An 18173-nucleotide genomic window follows, 5' to 3' on the forward strand; every position below is an offset into this window, starting at 1 on the left:
ACCTACTTCCTTGATTAAAAAAAATAATTGATTTTTTTACTGGACTTAACGTTTTAATTCTCACTACTGAGGCGAGTTTAATTAATATATTGTGTCTGGATCTCCGTGACCAGGAAACACCCTCAGTGATAGGATTAACGCTGGCAGCCAGTGCAAACTAAAATGCAGTATCAGCACAATTCTTTACACTTTCTTTTTTTAATGGCCCAGTTTGTTTTAACAGTTTGAAATCTGAAATATTGATCGGGGTAAGTTTTCTTTAAATCACTGAGTTTGTAGAAAGGGTGGCTGTTCCATGTGTGCTAACTACTTTCTCTGCAAAAATAAAGACACGTTTTAAAAGCGTGCGAGATGAGTTGTCCGTGCTCTGTTTTGGAATCAGTAAATAAAATCCCAGCCTACAAGCCTGGCTTTCCTAGGTGCTGGATTTCTTGAACCATTGTTATCTGCAAACTGCTTCCTTGTTTCATGTTTTTTTCATGAAAGGTGGTACAAAAACACAGAGGCTGGACATGAGGTAGATCAGCCCAAATCCTGCATTCACAGAGCAATGCCAACATCTTGGGTAATAATATTACCCAGGCATGATCAAATGCTTAATTACATTTGAAATTCTAATCTGTGTGCTGATACTTGATCCGTGCAGTACTCTAGTTAAGCTCTTGACAAGCAGAATCTCTCCCTGCTGGAGAGAGTGAAGGATAAAGGATGAACGGATGATGCTCATTCGTGGCAGCGGTGCAACCCCCACCCCTGTACCACAACTGTAAGGCTTTCACAAGTTACTTACAGTAGCGATATAATTTCCGTCCTTGTGTCCACTACTAGCTTTTTCCAGCGTCTACTCAAGCATTTGAAAGTTGCCTTGTGAATACAGAAACGTGAGCAGCTCGTTTTAGCCCACCCAGCCCTTTACCAACGGAGAGATGGGCGAGTAGCTGCCTGATGTGGAGAGACTGACGCTGTCCCCATGCATTAACCAGCAGCTTTCTTCGGCCAGATGAATCTGAAATCTCTTCGTCCCCCAGTGCCTCTCGCCCTCCTCTTCATCCACAGCTGAGGCTGGGTATCTGGACCTGCTGCAGCGCCTTTCCTGGAGTGATCTAGCTACTTTTTACGGGGTGGTCAGATGTTGATCGCTGATGAAACAGGAAAGATGCTAACGTCGGAGATGTTGGATTTTAAAAAAACAAAATACGCAAGGTAAACCAAAAGAGGTACCAAATGTTACCATTACTGTGCTTTCCGCCCTTTTGATTTCTGAAACCTTAGTAATATAACAGAGATAATTTTTCAATGGCCCAAGTGTTCCCAATCACTTCAAACTGAATTCTTAAGAAAAAAAGCATGTGTGGCAAAGGGCAGATAAAGTAATGTGTATATGAAGTACTACCACAGTTAGTAATCTGGTCAGCGGGGGTGGGTGGCCGGGAGATTAGTTTTATGGTCTCTTCTCCAGACACCTGTAGCCAGAACGATTCAATACATTATTTTAAAGCCATAAAGCTAAACAAATCATAGAGTGGTACTCCATACCTAGAGACAAAATACAGTATAAAAACTCTCTCAATGAAAAACATACATATATTATTATTATTATTATTATTATTATTTTTACAAGTGCCATTTTATTCGCTGACTGGGAAGATCCAACAGACCTTTATAGTCAGGAGTGGGCGCTGCACATTAGAACAAAATAACAGAAGACTTAATCATACAAGTGGACAAAGTGATTAGAAGTGTACTGTACCAGCTATAAAACCTCACGGGAAGGAACGGCACTCAAGTTTTCACTGCTAAGAAGTAGTTAATGTTATATATACTCTCGTCATATCATTCAGTCACAGTTTCATGTGTTATTATCAAGTTACAAAGTTGTTCAGCATTATTAATGGCATGCTCCATATCTGTTGTGTAACAAAGACTTTTCTTCCTCAGATTTTTATTTCATTAGGTAAAATAAAAGCATTACAGATGCTGCTTTGTAGGTATTTGAGGTGTGAAAAACAGACAAGAGTACTTGGTGTATGTACACTAGCTACACAAGGCAGTCCTGTGTACTTCCAAACATGTAATGTAGATTGTTCTGCCCCTTAATCAAAACCAAGATTGTAATATTTGTTTTCTTTGTTCTTTCACTGTGTAATAATAAATTTAACACAAAGGAGAGAGAGAAGCTCCAGAGTTGAATTCTATGCTACAGTATTCAGGATCAAAAGTAATGCATCTGCTATGATGGAGGTACCAATTATGAGTTGTAGTACGTTACAGTAAGCTTACCTCAAGTGCTAAGGTAAACAGACAAGACTGGTTTAACAGTTATACTTCAGTTTAAAATTAACTAATGATGTATTTGATAGTGGTCCCTATGATTCCTGTTAGTAAAGTAAGTTCTTATTTAATGCCATCTTATCTCTTTACTTTGTACAAGAAGTTAGCAGTCACTGTATTATCCAACGCATAAACTGTCATTAGATGTAGCTCTCTGTGTTCTTCAATTTCTTGAAGGTAAGATATAAACGTTTTATCTCAAATTCTGCTTTTCTTTTAGTTTTGAATATTTTTCCTTTGTTGCTCTATTAATGATTCCTTTTCTGTATCAGGTATTATTTGTATGTTTGCCATTGCTGTTACTGCATTTACTAAGCTTTATTACAACAAATCAGACTACCTTATTTCTACTAGTAGATAAGGTTAAATATGATGTTCCTATGTAGTTATTACATCCTTTGTAACATCACTACTTTAATTTAGTTCTTTTTCCTGTAATTGATGCTTCTGAAGGTCTACAAACCTTATTGTACAGTCAGTTGACCAAACCAGTCAAAATGGTAAACATCACTCTTAAAAGTACTGCTAAACTTCCATTTCTTTTGGTGAACAAAGGGCTAATGAAGAAAGAGCTTGTTTAAACTATAAGACCCATTCTGATGCTGTGATGCACAATTGTCAAATGTCCCTGATTTTCAAGATCATTCCCAGTTTTACTTAAAACATTTGCCCAGTTCCTCTCAAATGTAGTAACTTTGTGACAGAACTGTGAGAACTATAGTCAACAATGACAACCTTACAACTTGCAGACTTTTTCATTTTACTTCCGAAAATGCACATTGATTTAAATTATTTTATTCAATGAAATTTCTAAGTGATGGATAGCAATATTTTAAAAGTGAGATCCCTGACTGAGGCCCTTTTTTCCTCCTCCTTTTTAGCTCTCCCACAGATTCTTCAGTAGCAAAAATGGAACACTTCATGTTTAAGAAAGAGCAAAAAAGCCCATTAAAATAAATATTTTAAATAATAACCAAACCAATAACATTCTGTAATAGCATGAAAAGGAGAGGGTAACCTCAGGCTTTGCTCTCAGTGTTAAATCTCAGCTTCATGAATACATTGGACATTATCTATTATTCATTATTATGGACTGATCAATTATAAATGCTACAAAGAAATGTTATGAACAGTACAGAAAAGTGCACTATGGATCCCATGTGGAAACACCTTGAAGAAGAATACACATTAAAGAAAAGAGAAAGGTGCTGAAAATCCACCTACTGTCAAAGTGTGTAGGAGAGTGTTGTACATATTTCTAAATGCTGAACAACTTCTGGGATGCAATGCAGGTTTTAATTAGACAGCAAAAGAGTGTTCCATCTGGCTTCTCATATTCCTGATCTACCCACAAAGGAATGTAATAAAATATATTTTAATTAAAATGCTTGCATTTTATCAACTATTTTTGAAATGTAAGATGTATAATAACAAATGTGGCATCAAAACCATTTACTTAGCTACATATAAAATATCCACTCCATGAAGTCAAGTAACAGCTAAATTTGCAGTAGCATTTCTATCCCTTTCTTTTTCTACTAACCAGGTGATTGTAGGTTTCCTTCATATCCAGATTTACTTCCTGGTGCAAGCCAGAAATGAATGCTTAAAAATGAGGAAGAAACATGATATCTGTTTATTTCGAAGTGGAGTAAAATTATGAGATTCCATTGTCGTTGGATATGAATTAAAATGTGAACACCTGACAAGCTTTTGGAGGAAAGGACAGCAGCTATACAGTTGTTTATAGCCAGTTAAGCTCACTGACAGTTATTAGATGTGTACAGAAGACAGTTTAGAAGTGACAAATGATGCTAGGAAGTATAACAAAACACAGAGGCAGTAAAGGTGTGCTCATCTAGAAGAACGGCATATCACTTGACATGTAAATCACTGTCCAGTACGACTGAAGCCACATACCACATATGGAAATAATTTCGAAAAAAAAATCTTTTTATACATATATAAAATGTGTGTACATATGTATCTGTATCTGTATATGTGTATGTATATATGTGCATACGAGTGTATGTCAAGCATCTGGACTATCTAAAGTTTGAACACTAATACAGTATAACAGCTTGAATCACAAAGATGCAAATACACACTACTTTGAATCACAACAATTTGAAGTAAAACAAACCTACTTTTTTTGCAGGGGGGGGGGGGCAAAAGCTTTTCTCCTTTGTGAGATTACAGAACAATTGGAAGTGGGAAATGTATCATTTCCCACCATACCTCTAAGCACATGCAATCTGGACAAAGCCAAAAATAACAGTGTGACAAAGGCTCAAATTCAAGGACAAATTTTAAATATAGCTCTTCTAAACTTAGAAAGTTGCTAGGATAATAGGTTTTGCATTAGCATTTAGTTTCTGATGGATATGAAGTCTACAAAAACTCAAATGTTTCAATGTTTGTGATTATTTAGTGACGTCAATCCTCAATGCTTTGACAGAAAACCACACGTTTTATGAGGAGCAGACCAAAAATATAAGGCAAAAATCTGAAAGTTGTAGGGTACGTTCTGCCATTGTAATGCAATCTCAGAGTTGGTATATATATATATATATATATATATATATATATATATATATATATATATATATGTGTGTTAACATTGGCTTTAGGTGATGGTTACTGTTGATGTGATACTCTGTGATACTCTGACCTCATGTACCAAATGAGTAAGGGGGGGGGGTCGATGCCTATGCTGATTATATATGTATATACACACACACACACACACACACACACACACACACACACACACACACACACACACACACATACATACATACATACATACATATGTGCTGATGAGGTTATAAGCAGGCCAAAACATGCATGTCCAGAACTAGTGGGGTTTGGCTTTATTAGCCTGAATGTATCCACAGAGACTTAAAAAGAAAAAGTAAAAAGTCATGGTCATTCAGAAGCCATATAACTGAAACACTTCATGTCCTTAAGAGTTCAATTGCATATATCCCATGGGCCTCTATTACAAGAGGTTTAAGGTATCATAGGTTCATAGGTAGGTACTAGGCTATTAGCCCTAGGGCCTATATAAGCATAGCAAAAAAGGTACCCTGGCTTTCGCCACCCAAGAAAATTATTTTATAGGTTCATAGGTTCATACTAGGCTATCTGCCCTGGGGCAGTTATAAGCCTAGCCTGATTCTGTATGGCTTACGCCACCCCTTGATTTGAGTATACTGTGCCCTTTTTAAGGTTTAGTTTACTGTGCCTCTGTCTAATAGTGACACGGGAGTAATCCCTGGGACAAACCTACGATCCCCCATCCACCTATCGAGATTCTTCTTGAAGAGATTCAGTGAGGTGCTCTGCCTCACATGAACTGGAATTCTATTCCAGAGTGAAGGGAACCTCTGGGTTATGAACCTGTCCCTCCAGCAAGTTCTATTTATTTCTGTGCTGAGGTTCAAGTCCCTTGAGCATGTGGCACTAAGGGATTTAGATTTACTGAGGTAGAGCATGTCCATTAATTCTGGATTTGACATAGCTTTGTATGTCAGGCATAGATCGCCTCAAAGTAGGCGGTATGCAACTGAGTAGAGCTTGAGTTTTTAACCGAGCAGCATATGGCATCTGTTTGAGACCCTTGATCCTCTTGGTGAGATACTTTTGGGGTCTTTCTAATTGCTGCATGTGTCGGGTAAGGTACATCCCAAAAGGGGCATTGTATTCTATGATGGGCCTGATGAGGGATGAATAAAGGGGCACGATTACCTCTCTTGATCTAGATGTGAAACCCTTCGTGATGAGGTGGGCTATGTAGAAGGTCTTTCTAACCACTTTGGCCATGTGGTTTTCAAAGGAGAGATTGCTATCAACTTGGGTCCCCAGGTCCCTAATAACTTTCTCTGTACTTAATGGGTTTCCGCCTATGTGGTAATTTGTGGGCACATTGTTTTTGCCAAAGGGTATGACTATACATTTTTTGGCATTTAGCTTTAAACCATGGTGCTGGCACCAGTTATCTGTCTCTGTGAGACCTTTTTGAAGGATGTTTGTGTCAGCTGGAGAGTTGATTATGGCACCTAGTTTGCAGCCATCTGCGAACTTGGTGAGCCATAGTCCTCCCACGTTTGCCTGTACCTCAGAAAAGTATATACCGAACAAGAGTGGTTCCAGGACAGAACCCTGTGGGACGCCACTTGTGACCGGTTTCGAGTCTGATGGCTCCAGCAACTCTCACTCTGTGGGTTCTGTCTTTGAGCCAGTTTGCGACCCATCGTGTGACATAGGGGTTTATATTTAAGCTGGATAGCTTATCTATGATGCCCGAGTGGGGTATTGTGTCAAATGCCTTTGCAAGGTCCAGATAGGCTGTGTGGACTACCTTCCCTTCATCTATGGCTTTGGTGACTGTTTCGAAGAAGTCAACCAGGTTCAAAAGGCAGGATCTGCCCTTGACAAAGCCGAACTGGGTAGGATCTAGTGTCTGTAGGTCCCCAATGTCTTTGTTTATGAGCTCCATGATGATCCTCTCCATAGCCTTGCAGACTAAGCTAGTCAGGCTTATGGGGCGATAGTTTCCAGGGTCCGTAGAGGCTCCACCTTTGTGGAGTGGGACCACTGTTGCTGCACGCCATTCTGTGGGCACATATCCTGTAGTGAGGCTGAGATTGTATAGCTGTTTTATTTGAGGGATTAGTTCCTCTTGGAGTTCATGTAGGATGCAACCTGGGATGCCATCTGGTCCCATGGAAGCAGTGTTTTTTGCTTTGGAGAGGACAGCCTTCACCTGAGCATCAGAGATGTTTGGGAGGCAGCCCTCTGCTGGGATAGATACTTGCTCTTTGGGGGGGGGGTGGAGAAGTTTGCACTGAACCTGTCTGCCAGGATAGTGGCGATGTCTGTGGGTTCAGTGTATTTTTTGTCGTTTAGAATCAACTCAGATCAAGTCTGGGAATTGCATCCCAGGTTCCTAACATAACTGAAAAAAGCCTTATGATTGTCTTTGGTGTCCTGTGCAATTTTTCTCTCGAAGCTGGCCTTGGAGGATTTTATGAGGGATCGTAATTTTTTGCTAGTACTGATCAGAGATGCCTTCCCTATTAGGGATTTTGCTCTATCATGTAGTAGCTTCCTCCTTCTGTTGTACAGTTTATTTATGGCAGGGATCCACCAGACTGGACGCCTGCCTTTGGATGATTGGGTCTTGGTTTTGTTTGGGATAGCATGATCCATGCATTCCTGGAGATGTCCGTAGAATGCGTTTATATAGGATTCTGCAGTTTGGGCCGTAGTTTCCACTGGCCCTGGGGCCTTTTGAGAAGTGAGAAGTTCGCTTTTGAGAAGTTTTTCACTGTGGTTTTCTGGGCTGGGGGTGGGGTCGGGATGTGGACAAACATTTTCCTGTGCCCCTGTCGAGCAGAGCCACAGAAGTGATCCCAGGGGTGAATTTTCTATTTCCCATCCAATCATCAAGATTTTTCTTGAAGAGTGCTAATGAGGAGCTCTGTTTGACATAGCTAGGTAGTCTGTTCCAGAGTATGGGTAGTCTCTGGGACAGGAATCTATCCCTCTAGCATGTTCTGTTTATTGTGGTGACAAGGTTTAGGTCCCTAGAGTGTGATAGCTCGGAGGGATTGGGATTTCTTTAAGTGGAGCATGTCCAACAGCTCTGGGTTTGACATAGCTTTGTATGTTAGGCAGAGATCGCCTCTGAGTAGGCGAAATGCGACGGAGTAAAGCTGGAGTTTTTTGAGACGGTCTGCATAGGGCATCTGTTTGAGGCCAGTAATCCTCTTTGTGAGGTATTTCTGTGGCCTTTCCAGTTGTTGTAGATGTCTTGTGAGGTACATACCAAAAGGGGCATTGTACTCTATAACTACTGTCCACCTGTGTCCCAAGGTCTCTTATCACACTTTCGGCATTAAGTAGACTACCACTTACACATAGCGAAAACTCTAGCTTGGCTATACATATATATATATATATATATATATAGATAGATATATATATATATATATATATATATAGCTATATATATATATATATATATATATATATATATATATATATATATAGATATATATATATATAGATAGATATGTATACATGCATATGTATACATATATATGCTCACATATCCATCATATGCAGTGTGTGTGTGTGTGTGTGTATATATATATATATATATATATATATATATATATATATACACACACACACACACACACACACACACACACACACACACACACACACATCTCTGTATATGGTTCCCCTGTATTTTACTATAAGTACATTTGTCCTACAAACACGGGGGGGGGGGGGGTGATGGCAATGGTATGAAAGGCCAAACGGTGCTTATGCAAATGAAAACTACAACCAGGAACCAAATAACTTGAGTGTAGAGTTCCATGATGCATAGGAAAGAAAGTGCTTATGGATTAAATATATTCTGTTGACTGCATTCAAGCTTGTTGGTTTTGTATTTAATATGAAGGCTTCTTCTATAGCAGCATATAGGAATGCAGCACACTACATTTTCAGGCTTCTTGGCTAATCCTGTCTCAGAGAGAGACAAATGGAATTTCAGGATCCAAAGTTTCTAGTTTTCTACTAAGTATACACAGAGTAAAATAATTATAAGGAGTTCCACTTAAAGCACTTTTTTTCACTAAGACTTCTGCAGTTTATTTTCACTTGCACAAGTAACTTGGTCATTTTTGATTTGCTTGAACTTAGCTGATCCAGTGTACTTATTGCTTATGGATGGTTATTCACTATAAGCTGTACAGATTTTTATTTGCTTGATGTGGCTGTAATATTGCTTCTCCATGAGGTCAACATTCAGGAAAAAAAAAAATATATGATGTTTCACTGCTGTTTTGTTATTGCCATTTCTTCAGGTTGCAACAACCTCATAGTAAGAATAATTAACTAAGTCCCTTGCCCCCCTGTACTAACATTGATTTCATTTTTTTGGTAGCTGTGTGTCAGCTTGAAAGAACTATTTTCTTGAGCAGTGTTGGATCAATCCTTTATACACTCAAGGAAACTTGTTTCCTTGACTGCAGTTGGTAACATTCTTTATGCATGCAAGGAAACTGTTTCAAGCTATAGTATACAAGCAGCATTTCAAACAGATGATCTCTCAAAAGCAAACATATTTCTTCACTTCTGCAGATATATTCCTCTAGGTCTTCAGGTACTCACCATTCTGACAGCATGTAATGCCTAGATTTATAATAAACAACACAGACACCCTGAGGATGTGGTGCAACCTCCCTGAGCTCCATATTCAAACTTCTAGAACATCTGTGCAGCATATCACACGCCACTCACTGTGATGAATTTATTAACTGTAGAGCTACAGAGTCCATATGTGACAGACCACAGATCCTTCTACACCTAAAAACTGCAATTGATGCCCGAGGTTAAAGACCCCATCCAGAACCACTGATGAACCTATCAACACCAAAGCATAGAATGACATGTCATGTCTTCTTTTGGCACATTCATTCCTCGTACTTAGCCCACCTCATTCTCTATGCAAGGTTTTGTTCCTCCTACAGAAATATTACTACACAGGGGGTTTCAGGAGCCAGACTAAATGAACAGCCAGAGAAGAGGCCAGAGTTTCTAAGCCCATTTTCCACCAGATGAGGTCTCTCCCCAGGAATATATTTTTTCATGCTTGACCTTCTTCTCATGCATATGACTATGACAGTATAGCTCACCATTTTTGTACCTTTTGCTGGGGAAGGCAAAAATCTAAAAACCTTCCTTGGATAAAAGAGGAAATTCTTTTTGCAGCTACTTGTGCAGTTACATGTGGAGGTCAGCAAGACTTAACATCTGTCCTATGCCAGCAGCTTAACCCATGATAACAATGGTTTGAATGGCTAAAACACATCCCCAGAACAAAAAAAGAAAGTTGGTTCTGTAGATCAAAGTTGTAGGTTTAGTTGCTCTCTAGGTTATCAATTTGGCCTTTTGATTTGGCTTCTGAAATTTAGGAGTAGTAGTAAAAGTTATTCCATTTTCAAGGTAGTGGAACATATTTAGTTCTTAATTTTTTATTTGTTTATTAACTGGGGAGATGGTTTGATACACATGGCTCCTTTTTGGCATGACATCTATATACACCTCAAGCCACAACATATACATATCCTTACCATACATTTACATGCATTGGAGAGATACTTGTATCTTTAGATCTCTCTGTACACTGTAGCAAACGCTTGCCATAAAGAGGATATCATTTACAACAAATGGTAGGGTAAACAAATGATGGAATTACAAGAGTTGTGAGATGGATATGGTACAGTACAAGAAGGCAAGCAGAAAGACAAAGATGGTATGGTCTATCTGGATTTCAACAAAAGTCTTTGACTCAGTCCTCCACGGGTGGTTGTTAGGAAAACCTAAAGACCTGGGGGTACATAAAAAACTAGGAATCTGTATTGTTGTATAATGGACTGGGAAGGACAGAGAGTGTTGTGGTGAGAAGGCAATATTAGGAACAAGATACTGACAATTGAAGCACTGCATGGTTGGTTCTTGGTTTAGTACTTTTCACTATATTGATTTCAGGCATATCTAAGAGAGAACAGATTCAGACTTTCATCAGTAACACAAACGTGCAGCAGCAGAGGATGAGGAGAGAGTCTAAGCAGGAATGTGGAAATGTAACTAAGTAAAAAGAAAGGTGTCAGTTGAATACATACAGATGCAAAGTACTGAATATGGGCCACAGTACTCCTGGTGTATCACCTGGCAGGAGTGGAACTGATGGCAATAAAGCAGGAAAAGTATCTGGGTGGTGTTATTCATGTCTGTACTGAATTACCAGGAGTGCACTAAGAGGTTAGTGGCAGCAGAAAAAATATTGGAGTGTATTCTTAATGGGATGGACTCCAGAAGTGAAAAGGTAATGATGTCAATCCACTGGGTCCTGGCCAGATCACATCTTGGGTATGTTGCACAATTCCAGGGGAGGGAGCAAAGTGAGGGACATCAGGTTGCTGGAAGGAGTCCACAGCAAGTCGAAGGGTCCATGAAGGAAAGTGGATGGCTGTTCTTGGAGACTAAAGGAAATCTTCTCAGCAGCGTCATAAGAGACAAGGAGAACATGATATGACTGCAAAGGATCATGTCATAGAGATGTGAATGGGTCATCCTGAATAGGAAAAATACAGGAGGAAAGGTGGCAAACAAGCAGAAGATTATAGGGACCAGATATTACCTAGATCTACAAAAGTACTTCCTTACAGAGAGGGTGGTGGACTCATGGAGTTGACTACCAGAATGTATTGTGGAGAGGAAATCCACTGAGACGTTCATGGAACATATGCAGAAGGGGTGAACAGTAAGATGGAGATGGAGGGAAGATAAAATGTTGCAGGATGGGTAGGCTTATTATCTCCTTCTACCATCTAGCAGTTACAATGTAATATAATGTAACTCTAGGAGATAACTGTACATTCAGAAGTGCTTGGCAAGCTGGAATTTTTTACTTGTGTACAATCACAACAACAGAGTACATGGCTTATCATTAAAGTATATATAGTATCATTAGTGCAGCAGTTTAGAGATAGTACATGCATCGTCAAATCATCTTTGCAGACAGTTCACCTTATAGGATGGCTGTAAATATTCATAACAGTTGTGAGACAGACTAACTTTAAAATCACTATACACCTGAGAAGTGCAAATACTTCAGGGTATCATAACCTTAGACTTAGTATATTTTTCTCACTTTACACTTGCAGTCAAGCTGTTCTAAGAACTGCATTTACTGACCTCAATATTTCAACAGAAGGCCATTAATGCAATGCAAATACAGCATACTGGTGAAATGCTCTGGCAGGCTACCTTAGGTACAGTGTTCCAGAGTAAATTACAATAGTGCCATCAGTGTCACACCTGGAGTTGGGGGCTACCCTTGGTAATGAGAATTTGCACTGTAAAGGGAAGTGGATGGACCCCAGAGTGTGAGCATCCAGCTGGAAATGATGGAAAGTGTGTGTGGGGGGGAGGGGTTGTAGACAATACGTAGTAATGCTGCACTGAATTGTGGGGTGGAAAGAAAACAGGCATGAGCGTTACTGTATGTTACAAGGAGTGCATTATGATTTGTTAATGGCCTTGTTATGAATCCTCATTGGCAGGGCCAGTTGGAACACATAGTTGAGGCCTCCATTGTACCACCAATGATACCTTCTACTTTATTAATCGAACTGGCAGTCAGTGATTGATCCTGATGAGGTCATTTGCAGAGCTAGATGACACACTGTAGCCTCGACTTTGCAATATTTTTGGTTTTCTTAAATACCACCCAGTATCGTTTTATTTATTTATATATTTATTAATTGAGTGGGTGCACATGTTACAAAAACTCCTTTTGGCCATGAGGCAAAAAAACAATCAAACTATTTTTTTACAAATGTAGACAATTTAAGAAATGCATGTCTACACTACATAATAAGGATTCTACAAGGATGATTATGAAGTGGTGCATGCAGGTTGCTTTATGTTACAAGATCCTATAACTATGGTGTACACAGTGAGCTATAGATAACTGTGAAGAGTAGGAAATTAAATATGGTCATGTGAAAAAGGAACAATAATTTTAATGGCAAATTATTTATTATTATTATTTGACTGAGTTGATGTGTGAAGCAGACATATTTTGTTTTTAATCCAGAAGGAAGAGGTAAAAGTGGAAAAGTCTTTTTTTTCCAGTGAAGAGTCTAGTAAAATACTGAAGATTAATAATAATTACCTACTACAATAGCCATCTCTGCAGCATAGAGGGAGAAAGCCCTGACTTCTCTGCAGGTAAGCTGAGTTTCAGTAGTGGTTTGGGTGCTGTAGGAGCTGGCTGAGAAAGATTGGAGTGAGAGGTCATTATTGGCTCACCCATTCTGGGAGGAGAAAAGAGTCTCTGGTTTGCCACACAGGTAACACTTTAAGGGAGCACTGTATGTTCACCTAGTGGAATTCTGAGCCAGTTGAGTCTGTGTTGCCATAGTGCTGATGAGGGAAAACAAGTGTGTTGAGGCACGTCCCCTCAGGAGGTAACGACTGTAGGATCAGAGGAGTCATGGGGAGCAATGGGTATTTCCAAGAGGAGAAAGGCTGCTCCTCTGGACAAGAATGCTAGCCTGCTCCCTACCATCCAACTCCAACCAGGGAATTCTCAGATGGGAATGAATGGGCCGGGCTCTCACCTCACCTGGGAATATCCATCTCACAGTTCTGCTGAAACGAATGTGCCAGCTGGGTGAGTGTAGGCAAGCCATCAGGCAAGGTCTTAGGGAGGAAGCAAAAAGAAAACATAACAGATCACTTATTTACTACAAGAACATCAAAGACAGTTAAACTAAAAAAGTAATCCTGATCAGTGGGTATTTATAAATTGCACAGATAATAGCAGAAATAACACTTTTAAAGAATGCAGAAGCATACATTTATAATATCAGTCCTGAGGTTCTAGTTACTGGGATGACAGAGGTTTGAGGTTTATGTAATTTAATAGCTTAATTAGTAGAGGATGTTAATCATCTCTTTGAATGGTCATAGAGTGGTCTTTAATCATGTAATTGATGCAGGACAAAATGATATTGGAAGTACTACTGTTTCAGAAATATTAAACACTTTAAGGAAGGGAACCCATGCAGATAGCTAAGTAAAGGGGCTTTGTGTTTTTAATAATGGACGTTGTTACATCTACTAGACTTTGAATGTACTACTTCACTTAACTAGTGCTTACAATAGCAAGCACTACAACAAGTATGGGAATGAGTTATAGGTATAAGCATGTCCAACTCTGGAATAGTTTAATAGTGAAGGCAAACTGTTTTTTTACATGGCCAGGTACCTCTCAGACCAACAAGGTAATCAATGTATTGTCTCAAAAGTTACTAAACTAGTTAAGGGATTGTATGGAAATCTGCAAAAAATTGATCACCTTAGGTACTGTTAATGACTTAACTATTGTTCTATATAATGCAAGAAGCCTGAATTCAAAAAATCAGTGAGTTGCTGTTTATTGCAACAACAGAAACAACTGATGTTTTTTATTTCTGAGATATAGTATGGTGTTGATGCCTCACCCTAAGTTTAGGTAGCGGTGTGTGTGTGTGTGTGTGTGTGTGTGTGTGTGTGTGTGTGTGTGTGTGTGTGTGTGTGTGTGTGTTTGTGTATACGCGTGTGCTCGTATGTGTGTGTGTGTGTGTGTGTGTGTGTGAGTGGCATAGAGGGCTAAAGTCCTAACTACAAACCAGCCGATGGGTTCAGTTAGTGGTTCAGGTGACTGACAAAGCAGCAGGGAGAGAAGGACATGCCTGTCCTGGGGGGAGGGCATTTGCTAGTGAGCTTCCCTAAGAAGAGGTGTGGTCCAACGAGGGTGCTTGCCCTGAGATGCTGAGATGTGACCAATGAGTGTACAGGATGAGAAAAGTGGGTAGGGCAGATAATACAAAAAAAAAAAAAAAAAAACAGAGAGAGAAGCAAAGAGAGATGAGCCCCCAGCATAGCCGGCCTTAGGTATAGGCCAACTAGGCAGCCGCCTAGGGTGCCACTCTAGCAGGGGCACTTTTCCAATATTTATTTGGTGTAGGTAGGCCAGGATAGGGGCACCAGGTGGTGCAGTGGGGTGCGCCGTGGTGCCCTTTTGCCTAGGGCACCAGTTGACCTAAGGCCGCTCACACCCTTAAGATCCATGACAATCCCAAGCAACAGTGGAGGAAGTCCAGGAGGGTAGGAGAATGGTTGGTAGACCCATCATGGATGTGGACACTGAGGACAGAAATAATGATGATGTCTGATGAGACAAAAAACGACTATTGCAGAATGATAGCGGTTGTCAAACTACCTGCATCTCTGTTCATACAACCATTTTTTTTTTAAATAAATGTCCAAATTAATCACCTGACTAGGTAATTGACTTCATGGCATTTCTTCTAAGTGGATTAAATAATCAATGTCGTCTTGTGGCAGGGGATTTTAATTCTCTGTACATTGATTGGAATTTAAACAGTTTCCGTAGGGGAAGTTTCATAGTTTAGTACTAGGCTATCTGCCCTGGGGCATTTATAAGCCTAGCCATAGTGATGTGGCTTTCGCCACCCCATGTAATGGTACAAAAGTGTACAGAATAGATTTAGAATACTGTACCTCTGTCTAGTAGTGACACAGTGAAGACCCCCTTACATAATAGAATTAGTTTACTGTGCCTCTGTCTAGTAGTGACACAGAGATGACCCCTGGGGTAAACCTACGATCTCCCATCCACTCGTCAAGATTTCTCTTGAAGAGAGTCAGTGAGGGCCTCTGCCTAACATGAACTGGGATTCTGTTCCAGAGTATGGGAAGCCTCTGAGTTATGAATCTGTCCCTCCAGCATGTCCTATTCATATTTGTGCTGAGGTTTAAATCTTTAGCTCGTGGTTCTGATGGATTTGGATTTTTTGAGGTGGAGCATGTCCATCATTTCCTGATTGGACATGGCCTTGTACGTCAGGCACAGATCACCTCTGAGTAGGCGGTATGCTACTGAATACAGCTGGAGTTTCTTTAGTCTGGCAGCATATGACATATGTTGGAGACCCTTGATCCTCTTGGTGAGGTACTTTTGGGGTCTCTCTAGCTGTTGTAAGTGCCGGGTGAGGTACATACCAAATGGGGCATTGTACTCAATCATGGGCCTGATAAGGGAGGAGTATAGGGGTACAATGACCTCCTTTGATCTGGATGTGAATCCCTTCATGATAAGGTGGGCAAGGTAGAAAGTCTTTCTAACCACTTTGGCAATGTGGGTGTCAAATGAGAGGTCACTATCGACTTGGGTTCCCAGGTCTCTGATTACTTTTTCCGTACTCAGTGGGTTACTGTCTATGTGATAATTTGTGGGTACTTTGTTTTTCCCAAAGGGGATGACTATACATTTTTTGGCATTTAGTTTAAGGCCATGACTCCGGCACCAGTTGTCTGTTTCAGTGAGGCCTTTCTGTAGGATGTATCTGTCAGCTAGTGTATCGACTATGGTGCCTAGTTTGCAGTCATCTGCAAACTTTGTCAGCCACAACCCTCCCATGTTTGCTTTCACATCTGAGAAATAAATGCCGAACAAGAGGGGTCCCAGGACAGAGCCCTGTGGGACACCACTTGCGACTGGCTTTGAGTCTGACATGCCTCCAGCGATTTTGACTTTATGGGTTCTATCTTTTAGCCAGTTTGCAACCCATCTTGTGACATATGGATTTACATTTAAGCTGTTGAGCTTGTCTATGATGCCAGAGTGGGGTATTGTGTCGAAGGCTTTAGCCAAGTCCAGGTAGGCTGTATGGACTGCTTTGCCCTCGTCAATGGCTCTAGTGACTGTTTCGAAAAAGTCAGCCAGGTTCAAAAGGCAGGATCTGCCCTTTACAAAGCCGAACTGGGTGGGATCAAGTGTCTGTAAGTCCCCAATGTCTCTGTTTATGAGTTCCATGATGATTCTTTCCATAGCTTTGCAGACCAGGCTGGTTAAGCTTATGGGGTGGTAGTTACCAGGGTCTGTAGAGGTGCTTCCTTTGTGGAGTGGGACTACTGTTGCTGTACGCCAGTGTTCAGGTACATATCCTGTAGTAAGGCTAAGGTTAAATAGCATTTTTATGTGCGGGTTTAGCTCCTCTTGGAGTTCACGTAGCACGCAACCTGGGATACCGTCAGGTCCCATTGATGCTGTGTTTTTAGCTTTGCTGAGGGCGGTTCTCACCTGGACATCTGAGATGACAGGGAGGTTACATTCAGCTGGGATAAGTATTTCTTCTTTTGTGGTGAGGAAGGGGAGAAATTTGCACTGAACCTGTCTGCCAGAATGTTGGCAATATCTGTGGGTTCAGTGTATTTTATGTCATTGTGAACTAACTCTGAACATATCTGAGGGTTTCCACCCAGGTTTCTAACATAGCAGAAGAAGGCCTTGTGGTTATCTTTAGTGTCCATAGCGATTTTTCTCTCAAAGTTGGCCTTGGATGTTTTTATGAGAGAACGTAGCTTTCTACTAGTGCTGATCAGAGATGCCTTCTCTTTATGGGATTTTGCTCTGTCGTGCAGTAGCTTCCTTCTTTTTTATACAATTTGTTTATGGCTGGGGTCCACCAGACAGGACGCCTGCCCTTGGTGGAGAGGGTCTTGGTTTTATTTGGGATTGCATGATCCATGCATTCTTGGAGATGTCCGTAGAAAGCATTTGTGAAGGATTCTGCATTGTGGGATGTGGTTTCCACTGGCCCAGTGGGCTTAAAGGATACCATCTCAGTTTTAAGAAGTGTAAAGTTGGCTTTTGAGAAGTTTTTCACTGTAGTCTTTTGTGTTGGGGTGGAGGTGGGATATGTATATCCAGGGTGATTAGTTTGTGGTCAGATCTCACTAGTGAGGGGTATACTTCTGGTGTGGAGCACTTTGTCCCCATGTTTGTGATGATCAGGTCTAGTATATTATCTCCACTTGTGGGAGAGGTGACTAGCTGTTCCATTGCATTTGAATTTATGAATTCCAGGAACCTTTGGGCTAGGGTGTTTGGGCTAGAATAATGCACCCAGTCTATGTTAGGGTAGTTGAAGTCTCCCAATATGATGGTGTTTGGTGAGACATTCATATCCTCCAATGTCTTCAGGAAGGCTGAATGGGGTTCCTGAGATTAGGAGGGTGGTCTGTAACATGCTACCAGTTGTATAGCAGTTTTGCCTACGGTTAGTTGCACCTGGATGGTCTCTGATGCTTCATGTGTTGCCACTAACATGGAGGTGTGGGTGTCCTTGATGAATATGGACACTCCCCCCCCCCTTTTTGGTTTGGCCCGAGTTTTGGGGCCG

The 18173-nt window shown here is 40.6% G+C and overlaps 1 protein-coding gene across 2 annotated transcripts in view; it reads left to right on the forward strand.

Moving 5' to 3' along the window:
• The first annotated feature begins 612 nt into the window (after nucleotides 1-612).
• The window catches only part of MMD2 (monocyte to macrophage differentiation associated 2), a 757289-nt gene continuing 739728 nt past the window's right edge, over nucleotides 613-18173 (forward strand). For both annotated transcript variants that reach the window (XM_044089489.1, XM_044089487.1), the window contains exon 1: nucleotides 613-1203. In XM_044089489.1, coding sequence (XP_043945424.1) covers nucleotides 1130-1203 — 74 coding nt within the window. In that variant the 5' untranslated portion in view covers nucleotides 613-1129. The remainder of the gene's footprint in view (nucleotides 1204-18173) is intronic.

This window comes from Protopterus annectens, chromosome 12.part0 (assembly GCF_019279795.1).
Source record: "Protopterus annectens isolate FY-2018-M chromosome 12.part0, PAN1.0, whole genome shotgun sequence".
Taxonomy (NCBI): Eukaryota; Metazoa; Chordata; order Ceratodontiformes; family Protopteridae; genus Protopterus; species Protopterus annectens.